General features: G+C 49.0%; 1 protein-coding gene across 1 annotated transcript in view; it reads left to right on the top strand.

The window, feature by feature from the left end:
• Nucleotides 1-361: 361 nt before the first annotated feature.
• LOC142476741 (membrane-spanning 4-domains subfamily A member 8-like) overlaps nucleotides 362-11,454 on the top strand; it is a gene marked incomplete at its 3' end in the record, with an annotated part of 36,295 nt that continues 25,202 nt past the window's right edge. The window contains exons 1-2 of the mRNA XM_075581902.1: nucleotides 362-530; nucleotides 9,681-9,800. Coding sequence (XP_075438017.1) covers nucleotides 456-530; nucleotides 9,681-9,800 — 195 coding nt within the window. The remainder of the gene's footprint in view (nucleotides 531-9,680; nucleotides 9,801-11,454) is intronic.

The following is an 11,454-nucleotide window of genomic DNA, read 5'->3' as shown; positions in this document are numbered from 1 at the left end:
TGTAACTGGTCCTCTCTCTCCCCCCAGTAATTTCTGTAACCGATCCTCTTTCTCCCCCAGTAAGTTCTGTAACTTGTTTTCTCTCTCCCCCCCCCCCCCTCAGTCGGTTTTCTTTCTTCCCCCATTAAATTCAGTTACTGGCTCCCTCTCTCTCCCCCCCTCCCCCCTGTACTGGTTTTCTCTCTCTCTCTTCCCCCACTGTAAGTTCTTTTACCTGTCCTCTCCCCACCTCCCCCCCCCCCCCAAGTAAGTTCACTTACTGGTTCTCTCCCCCCCCTACCCACCTTCCCCAGAAAGTTCAGGTACTGGTTCTCTCGCTCCCCCCAGTAAGTTCTTGTAAGTCAGTCCTGGTTCTCTCCTTTCCACAGAGATCCTGTAATGGCTTTCCCAGGGAATGCAGTCAGCGGTCCCTACATCCTGTACCCACAGGGGAACATGGCCGTGCCGCCCCACCGATGGCGACTCCCACTGCGGCACAAACATCTGCATTTTACCAAGCGTTACAGAAGGGGCAAATGAAAGCTCTGGGGGTGAGTTTTGACCCTGAATTGGGAACATTAATAACTGGAAACCAGGAGACATAGTAGGGGAGGGACAGGAAGAGTCAGTACACGGAGGGGGAAGGGATTGGACAGGTTGGTGCTGATGCAGGAGAAACAGAAGCCAGATGATGAGTTACATTACATCACAAATCCAAGATGGCCGTCCTCTGATATCGAGAAGAAATAGGAAGGAGGCAATCATTGTATTTCAGATGTTGGTATTTGCAAAACAATCCGTTTTTCATTAACAAGCAGATAAAGAGATTTTTTTATACTTTCCATAGTTCTCATGTTTATTACAAAATCATTAATCAGATATAGATAGGAGAACATAAAAGTCCAACAGAGAAAAATATTAGGACAAAACCCAAGGAGAGAGAAAAAGGAGCGTAATAGGGAGCGCTTATATGGGGTAATAGGAGGAGTTATAGGGAGCGCTTATATGGGGTAATAGGAGGAGTTATAGGGAGCGCTTATATGGGGTAATAGGAGGATTTATAGGGAGGGGTTATATGGGGGTAATAGGAGGAATTATAGGGAGCGCTTATATGGGGTAATTGGAGGAGTCATAGGGAGCGCTTATATGGGGTACATAGGAGGAGTTATAGGGAGCGCTTATATGGGGTAATAGGAAGAGCTATAGGGAGAGGTTATATGGGGGTAATAGGAAGAGCTATAGGGAGAGGTATATGGGGTAATAGGAAGAGCTTAGAGAGGGGTTATACGGGTAATAGGAGGAGTTATAGGGAGAGGTTATATGGGGTAAATGAGGAGTTATAGGGAGGGGTTATATGGGGGTAATAGGAGGAGTTATAGGGAGAGGTTATATGGGGTAATAGGAGGAGTTATAGGGAGAGGTTATATAGGGTAATAGGAGGAGTTATAGGGAGGGGTTATATGGGGTAATAGGAGGAGTTATAGGGAGGGGTTATATGGGGTAATAGGAGGAGTTATAGGGAGAGGTTATATAGGGTAATAGGAGGAGTTATTAGGAGGGGTTATATGGAGTAATAGGAGGAGTTATAGGGAGGGGGTATATGGGGTAATAGGGGGAGTTATCGGGAGCAGTTATATGGGTTAATAGGAGGAGTTATATGTGTAGCTGCCTTTCCCCGTGTCTAGAGTGACTACATGTGGCGCGTTTCCTGAGGTGTACCTGATTTGCTCTGGTCACAGCGCCTCCGCATGTGAGGGATCCTAGCAGCGCTGGATAACATTGTCACAAGACCCAATACAATGAACACATACATGAGTATATAATAACAGGTTTACTGAACATAGATAACACCATAACACATATTATACGGACCTCGGAAAGGCCGTCCCTTCTTGTCCACAATCTGGTGAAGTTTCTACCCAAATTACTGAGGTACCCTGGGCACCTAAACACCCGGTGTCCACAGAAGCCACAACCCACCCCAAAGTGTGCAGTAGTGCTACCCACATAACGTGTGTGATTTGTTGGTGCAATTGATGAGTTGGATACCTGCCGGGAGCTCCAGCCCCCGGGTCCCGTCAGCCGTTGAGAAGATCAGTCTGTCTCACGTGGTCGTCGTCCGCGACGGCGTCCGCCTCTGCGTGGAGTGGACTCTGACTGGAGTGTCCCACCGTGAGGAGCGTCTCTATATCTTACGGTGGTGGTCTAGTCCCAGACCACAGGCCGCAAGTATTGTGCGGCATCGCTGCTGTGTCCTTAACATGATAAACTAATGGGGCAAAGTCCCTATCTGAGGGGCCTGTCCCTAAAGCACCCACAAGCTGAGGTGTCCCCCAAGTAACAATCTGAGGTGTCCCCCAAGTAACAATCTGAGGTGTCCCCTAAGTAACAACCTGAGGTGTCCCCCAAGTAACTGTAAGGATTCTGCCTGGTCCGTGCCGGGTTTTCACAACGGTCCAGGTTTTTTGGCTCTCCTGCCCTTTCTGCTCAATGTGGCCATTTTGGATACTGGCAGTCTGCAGTCACACATTACCCTTTCACCTATTTGGAATCACTGTTGTTGACCCCGGACCGTGAGCCCGACCTCGCTGCCTTCCGCCTGCCCTGACCTTTGCCTGTTGCCTGGACTTTGCACCACTGCCGCCAGCCCTGACCCCTGCCTTCTTACCGACTACAAATACGCTTACAAGATTTTGTGACCACCCGACCTCAGCATAGGACGCGAGTGGCACCACCGACTGCAGCGCCTGCCACTCGGGCAGGTAAGCTCGCAGCCACTTCTAACGCTCTCCCAACTTGGAGGTCCAAGCCTCCCATTGGGGAGACTGCAGCCAAGCCTACAGGCTTTGCGCATGAGACGCAGTGCTACCATTGTAACCAGACCGGGCACATGAAGCCTCAGTGCCCCGACCTGCGGCATTCCAGTTATCCCCCTCCGGGGCAATGCCCTCCAGCAGTAAAACTACTCAACCCCATGGGACTGGCACCAACTGTGGAGCAGCAGGCAGCCATCCAACAGGTCCAGCAGCGGACCCAGGTGGCGGTCCCTACAGGCGGCACAGCAGCAGAGACAGACGGGACCCCAGTTGCAGACATCGGACTGCAAGCCAATGATGTCCGGAGGAAGCATTTGCGACCAGTGACCATCGGAGCTCACCAGGCAGCCGGCCTGATCGACTCCGGTGCTACAGTTACCCTGGTGCGTCCTGATATGGTTCGCCCAGAGGATATGCTCCCTGGACCAGGAATGCAGGTCACCATGCCAGACGGGGGACCCCGTTCAATCCAGGTTGCCCAAGTATTTCTTGACTGGGGTGCTGGCCGAGGCGTGAGGGATGTGGGTGTTTTGCCTGGGTTGGATACTGAGGTGCTACTCGGTAACGACCTAGGACACCTAATCTGCTCTTTTTCCAGTGAAGTTGCTACTGTGGCCGCAGTCACAAGGAGCCAAAGTCGGGCACTTGCCCAGGCAGGGGAGCCTTTGGTACCCCTGCCAATTGAGGAGATCACCGTCCCCCTGCAGTTGGGAGCACTGATTCCTGCGGAGGCCGACCAGGTAAGCCAGACAGAGTCTGTACTGTGTCCTGACCTCCCTACCATTGTCCCTGTTTCCCTATCCCCTGACTTAGTGACTGAGGCTGAGTGGCCAGAGCTGGGTACACGGTTCCAAGAAGCAGTGCGGTCTGATCCCAGCATAGAGGGCATGAGACTTCAGACATCCAAGTCTGCCTCTGAGGGTGGGTCGGATTGGTATCTCTGGTACCATGGGCTCTTGTACAGAGAGCAAGCTCAAGGCGCGCCAGATAGGGTATGGAAGGTAGGAGACAGTTAGTGGTACCCGGGGAGTATAGGCAGCAGTTGTTGCAGGCAGCCCACTCCATACAACTAGAGAGACATCAGGAGGTCACCCGCACCAGAGCCTGGCTATTGCAGCATTTCTACTGGCCGGGGGCATCACGGGCTGTGGCAGATTTTTGTCGCTCATGTGATGCCTGCCAGCGCGGTAGGCAAGGCAGGTGACCGTGTGAGAGTCCCCCTGAGACCACTACCGGTGATAGGTGAACCTTTCCAGAGGGTAGCGGTAGACATAGTGGGACCCCTTATGGTCCCTAGCTGGACGGAAAGCACTACCTCCTCACGATGGTCGATTTTGCGACCCGATACCCTGGGGCTGTGGCACTGTCCTCGATCGAAGCTAAGAAGGTGGCAGTGGCTCTGATAGGGATTTTCTATAGGGTAGGTTTCCCTAGTGAGATTTTAACCGATCAGGGGATGCAATTCATGTCTGAATTGCGCCACTGTCTCTGGGAGGTGTGCGGGGTGACAACCCTCCGCACTGCCCCTTACCACCCCCAGACAAACGGATTATGTGAGAGGTTTAATGGTACCCTGAAGCAGATGCTGCGAACCTATATAGAGGCTGAAGGGAAAGACTGGGAGATTCATCTGCAGCACTTGCTGTTTGCCTACCATGAGGTACCGCAAGAATCTACTGGGTTTTCACCATTTGAGCTTCTATACGGTCGCAGGGTCAGTGGACCGCTTGACCTGTTCCATGAGGGGTGGGAAGGGGAGACTACTACTACTGATGCTTCTGTGCTACAGTATATACTAACTCTCAGGAGACCGGATAGACTGACTCATGGGGTTAGCACAGGCTAACCTCAGGGATGCTCAGACCAAGCAGAAGACTTGAAATGATCAGAATGCCCGGAATAGAGAGTTCATCCCTGGGCAGCAAGTGCTTGTTCTGAAGCCCACTCGGCAGAACAAACTCATGGCTGCCTGGGCTGGCCTGTATACATTTTTCCGGCGGATGAACGAGTGCAACTATGTTGTACAATTAGATCAGGAGACAGGGAGACATAGAACATATCACATAAACATGTTGAAGGAGTACTTCCAGAGTGTGGCATCGGTGATAGCTATCTGTAGCCCACCGATGGAGGACCCAGTGAGCCCTGCTCTGCCCGACCTCCTAGGCCGCTAATTAGAGATTGCCCACATGAAACTATTGAAGTAAAAAAATAAATGTAAAAAAAAAAAAAAGACTGAACTGCAGCTTTAAAGGGAATGATGCCAGCCAATCAGAATGGCTGTGCTTCATTTGCCTTTAAGTTGACGTCACGAAATTCAAGATGGCCGGCGTCACATGGTATTTCAGCCAATCAGAGTGTGGAATTGGTTCCCAAAATCTGATTGGCTGAAATACCATGTGACGCTGGCTTCGTGACGTCATCTTAAAGGCAAATGAAGCACAGCCATTCTGATTGGCTGGCATCATTCCCTTTAAGTGACGTCATGTCAACAAAAAAAAATTTAAGTCGGAACATGGTTTGAACAGCCAATCAGGTGGCTGTTAACCATTTTGAGGCTAAATGTGACGTCACAAGCCATATTTAAGGCCGTGACGCCTCATTTGAGCCCAAGAAGCCGACGAGACAGCATCGGCTGGGATTTAACATGGGGTATTTTGGATTGACAGGTGAAGAAAGAAGATAAAGAAGATGAAGAAATGGTGACAGATGAAGATAGAAGAAGGTGATTAAAGAAAGAAAAAAGAAGATTTGGGTACCTGAGCCGGATCATCATGGCGGATGGCATCGGATGCTTTTTGAGGCCTTCAAGGTACGTGAGCTTCCTGTTACCCCGGGAGTCGGAGGGCCACCGCTTCTAATGGTAAGTAATATATAGAATCTTTGTAAATGTCTCTTTTTACAGGTGTTTTCATTGGATGTGATTTTTGATTTTTTGGGGGAGGCACATTGACTGATAATATATTAATCTGTACCACTTTAGGGTACAGATTAATACATTATTATGACAATATTTGGGGGGCATTTCTGGCTTGGTATTGCTGTTGGTGTTTTTAATGTCAGTTTCTTATGTGGATGTCATTGTTTGTATTTTTCCTGCTTAATGTAATAAAATGTTTGCGATTGGTGTTCGTTTGTAGTTAATGTTGTATTATGTTGGCTAATGCGTTTTATGGTTCTTTCAGAGATTGTTTGTATGTATTTCTTTGTCTTTTAATGTTACATTCATTAATGTTGTTGTAATTAATTGGTTTGATTAGTTAGTGTTACTATTCATTTTGAGTTGGTTTAGGAATTAATTGGTTTCATTGGTTAATGGTTTAATTAATTCATTGTTGATGTTGCTATTGCTTGTATTGATTGGATTACCTGGCTACTGTTTTTATTGACTTTATTTAGGTATGCTAATGCAGTGTTTAATAATGGGCAAATAATCTATTATCCATATCTGGATAATAGTTATTTTGCACATTATTGTACTGTATGTGTTAGGGCGGAGGGGGGGAGGGGGGTCGTGTATTGATGTTTGTTAATTCTTTTTTAAATGTACATTTTAATTATAGTGTAGATGTGCAGGGGGTCTCCGGAGCTGACCCGCGTTGGTTTCAGGTCCGAGGACCCCCTACTTCAGGAGTTACAGGCCCCGTTATGGGGTGCCAGTATCCCCTGCACTTTCAAGCGTCCGCGTCACGTGACCGGGACATTGAAATTCTGCAGGGGATACCGGCACCCCATAACGGGGCCTGTATCTCCTGAAGTAGGGGGTCCTCGGACCTGAAACCAATGCGGTTCAGCTCGGGAGACCCCCTGCTCATGTACACTATAATTAAAATGTATTTATTTATTGTACGATCGCCTGTAACAGCCTTGAATGGAGATGCTAAATCTCCATGCAAATGTTACAAGCGGCTTTTTTTTCAATCAGCTAGCGTACGGGAACTTTAAGTGCGATAGCAGGGGGGAAATACATTGCACGCACGATAAGCCAGTTTTGGGCACGTCCGATAAAAAATGGGCTGCGGGCCTTAGTGAATCGCGCCGCCGGCTTCATTTTTTATCGGACGTGCTAATTTTTTTCAGGCCAGCGCGAAAGCTCAGAGCTTAGTGCATAGCCCCCATAGTGCATGTAGCAGCGGTGCTGAAACGGATAGCAAAGCCGGGCTGACACTCAAACCATCTAAATGTCTAGTCGGGATAGCAGAGGTACTGTACCTCAGGCATAGAGTAGGCGGGGGGCATCTCAAGCTACCGGAGCCGACTAAGGTAGGGGCAATTCTCGAGTGGCCAGTGCCCCGAATAAAGAAGCAGGTTATGGCTTTTTAGACACCGCTGGCTACTATAGGAAGTTTGTCCCCCCCAGTACAGCGCTCTGGCCAAACCCCTGACTGACCTGACCCACAAGAAACTCTCGGTTCTGGTTACCTGGTCTCCCGCTTGTGAGGAGGCATTCCAGGCTCTGAAGGCGTCCCTGGCTAGTCCTCCCATCCTGGCAGCCCCTGATAACAGCAAGTGGTTCGTGGTGCAGACCGATGCCTCGGACTATGGTGTCAGTGCTGTACTCAGCCAGGTAGACGAGGATGGGGGAGAGCACCCAATCATCTACCTGAGCTGCAAGCTGTTGCCTCTGGGGGTGGCTTATGCCACCATTGAGAACGAGTGCCTGGCCATCGTATGGGCACTAAAGAAACTCCAGCCCTACCTGTATGGCAGAGCTTTTACTGTGATCACTGATCACAATCCCCTCAGCTGGTTACAGAGGGTGTCGGGGGACAATGGCAAACTTCTGCGCTGGAGCCTGGCCTTGCAGGAATATGACTTCAGTATCCAGCACAAGAAACGTAGTGAGCACGGGAATGCAGATGGACTCTCCCGACAGGACATCCCCAGTGACCAGAAAACTTCCCGGATCTCCAGGTCTGTGGAGCCACCTGCGGGGGTGACCGCCCCAGAGCCTTGGTCTTGGGGGGGAGGTGTGACGGGAGGGGGTAATCAGGCTATCTAACAAAGGTTAAGCCTGCTGGTTACCCCTGAACCCGTGGGGTCCCTGGTTCCTCCATAAGCCAGGGACAATACATGCTGGAAAATAAGATGACCCTGTATTTTTCCTATTTCATGCTCCCTTAGCCATAGAACTGTGACATTTCTTGTGTGTCAGTTTTAGGGGGGATATTTGGGTTGAAATACAATTATTTTGGTTGCAGGAGTTGGGGGGCCAAAGTTGCCGGTAGTCATTTCATTCTTCCCAGCGAGCAGGCATGATTTGCCGGTACGCAGGGTGAATTACACCGGGGCTTCCCTGTGTCCCCCAGACTCCTGGATTTCGAGCCCAAATATCCCCAAGTTATAAGGGAAATAAGTATACGGTCCCCCAAAGTATATTCTGTAATGAAGTGTACTTTATATCGTGTTTTGCGTTTACCATAAGGCTCTATACAGACAGCCCAGGCATATGGTTAAGGTGCCAGCTAGTTTGCATAGTGTCCATAGATGGAGGAGACGGGATGTTGAGAGGTGTCGGGGTGCTACGTGGACAGGGCAGGGCGAAGTACTGGTTCTGGAGAACAGAGACCCCATGGGGTCAGCCTTTGCTGAAGCAGGCACCTTGCACCTAGGAAAGCTTAGTTTTTACCCCCAGACCCAAAGTAAGTGTGTATATTCTCTGTATTTTGTATTTCTGTGTGTTTCCGAGGTCTTATCCCAATAACCCTCATTTTATTTCACTGCCTTTGTTTTGCCTATTGACCGATCCCTTAAATATAAATATGTTAAGAGACCTGGTCTACCGTGACAGCACCGTCACAGTAGCAACCTGAGGTGTCCCCCAATAACAACCTGAGGTGTTCCCCCAAGTAACAACCTGAGGTGTTCCCCCAATAAAAACCTGAGGTGTTCCCCCAAGTAACAACCTGAGGTGTTCCCCCAATAACAACCTGAGGTCTCCCCCAGGTAACAACCTGAGGTGTTCCCCCAATAACAACCTGAGGTGTTTCCCCAAGTAACAACCTGAGGTGTTCCCCCAATAAAAACCTGAGGTATGCCCCCAAGTAACAACCTGAGGTGTTCCCCCAATAACAACTTGAGGTGTCCCCCAGGTAACAACCTGAGGTGTTCCCCAATAACAACCTGAGGTGTCCCCCAATAACAACCTGAGGTGTCCCCCAAGTAACAACCTGAGGTGTTCCCCCAAGTAACAACCTGAGGTGTTCCCCCAATAACAACCTGAGGTGTTCCCCCAATATCAACCTGAGGTGTTCCCCCAAGTAACAACCTGAGGTGTTCCCCCAAGTAACAACCTGAGGTGTTCCCCCAAGTAACAACCTGAGGTGTTCCCCCAAGTAACAACCTGAGGTGTTCCCCCAAGTAACAACCTGAGGTGTTCCCCAATAACAACCTGAGGTGTCCCCCAGGTAACAACCTGAGGTGTTCCCCAATAACAACCTGAGGTGTTCCCCCAAGTAACAACCTGAGGTGTCCCCCAGGTAACAACCTGAGGTGTCCCCCAGGTAACAACCTGAGGTGTTCCCCCAAGTAACAACCTGAAGTGTTCCCCCAAGTAACAACCTGAGGTGTTCCCCCAAGTAACAACCTGAGGTGTCCCCCAGGTAATAACCTGAGGTGTCCCCCAGGTAACAACCTGAGGTGTTACCCCAAGTAACAACCTGAGGTGTTCCCCCAAGTAACAACCTGAGGTGTTCCCCCAAGTAACAACCTGAGGTGTCCCCCAGGTAACAACCTGAGGTGTCCCCAAGGTAACAACCTGAGCCAGAACGTTCTCGCATGGCGGGGATCTGACTGTGAGATCGGGCGGGAGTGTTGCACCAACACACACTTTTCTTTGCACTGATACTTAGAGCATTTTCTGCTCTCCCTTCTCTCTGTCCGCAGACCACGCACATCATTCTGGCGCTCTTAGAAATTGCCCTGGGGACCGTCCTGATCCACACCACGATTGAATTTGTAACAATCAGCGTATACAGCGGCATCAACTTCTGGGGAGCAGTGTTTGTGAGTACTGAGCTCCGCCACAGTCTATGCGTGTGATCGTGGAGAAAGTCTGACAGCGGCCCTGCCATGCGTAAAGTGTTCAGTGTGTGTGTGTGTTTGTGAGTACCGAGCTCCGCCACGGTCTATGCGTGTGATCGGGGTGAAAGTCCGACAGCGGCCCTGCCATGCGGAAAGGAGAAAAATGTCCTCCGGCTCGTTGTCTCAAGTATATTCGTTTAAGTCCAAAATTAAAATAAGAGAACATAGCAATATATCAATACTGGTTAATTAACCCTTAAAGTTCATACCTTTGAATTCATGCACTTACAATTTTGCATAGCTTGTGTGGTAATTCTTTTCCTATCCGGAGTGTCAGAGGTTAATCTAGACAGGCTGGGTCTCCACTATATACAGAGTTGCAATGGAAATAGAAGAGAGAAAAGATCATGGCACAAAACATTTATTACAAAAGACGAGATTAAGAACAATATTGCACTTACAGCCGGTATAATCACTTACAGCCGGTATAATCACTTACAGCCGGTATAATCACTTACAGCCGGTATAATCACTTACAGCCGGTATAATCACACACAGCCGGTATAATCACACACAGCCGGTATAATCACTTACAGCCGGTATAATCACACACAGCCGGTATAATCACTTACAGCCGGTATAATCACTTACAGCCGGTATAATCACTTACAGCCGGTATAATCACTTACAGCCGGTATAATCACTTACAGCCGGTATAATCACTTACAGCCGGTATAATCACGTACAGCCGGTATAATCACTTACAGCCGGTATAATCACTTACAGCCGGTATAATCACTTACAGCCGGTATAATCACTTACAGCCGGTATAATCACTTACAGCCGGTATAATCACACACACACAGCCGGTATAATCACTTACAGCCGGTATAATCACACACACACAGCCGGTATAATCACTTACAGCCGGTATAATCACTTACAGCCGGTATAATCACGTACAGCCGGTATAATCACTTACAGCCGGTATAATCACTTACAGCCGGTATAAATCACACACAGCCGGTATAATCACACACACACAGCCGGTATAATCACTTACAGCCGGTATAATCACACACAGCCGGTATAATCACACACAGCCGGTATAATCACTTACAGCCGGTATAATCACTTACAGCCGGTATAATCACTTACAGCCGGTATAATCACACACAGCCGGTATAATCACACACAGCCGGTATAATCACTTACAGCCGGTATAAATCACACACAGCCGGTATAATCACACACACACAGCCGGTATAATCACTTACAGCCGGTATAATCACACACAGCCGGTATAATCACACACACACAGCCGGTATAATCACACACACACAGCCGGTATAATCACTTACAGCCGGTATAATCACACACAGCCGGTATAATCACACACACACAGCCGGTATAATCACTTACAGCCGGTATAATCACACACAGCCGGTATAATCACTTACAGCCGGTATAATCACTTACAGCCGGTATAATCACTTACAGCCGGTATAATCACTTACAGCCGGTATAATCACTTACAGACGGTATAATCACTTACAGCCGGTATAATCACACACAGCCGGTATAATGACTTACAGCCGGTATAATCACACACAGCCGGTATAATCACACACAGCCG

Source organism: Ascaphus truei, unplaced genomic scaffold, assembly GCF_040206685.1.
Source record: "Ascaphus truei isolate aAscTru1 unplaced genomic scaffold, aAscTru1.hap1 HAP1_SCAFFOLD_1681, whole genome shotgun sequence".
In the NCBI taxonomy this organism is placed as follows: domain Eukaryota; kingdom Metazoa; phylum Chordata; class Amphibia; order Anura; family Ascaphidae; genus Ascaphus; species Ascaphus truei.
This window is presented reverse-complemented; position numbering and strand designations above follow the sequence as displayed.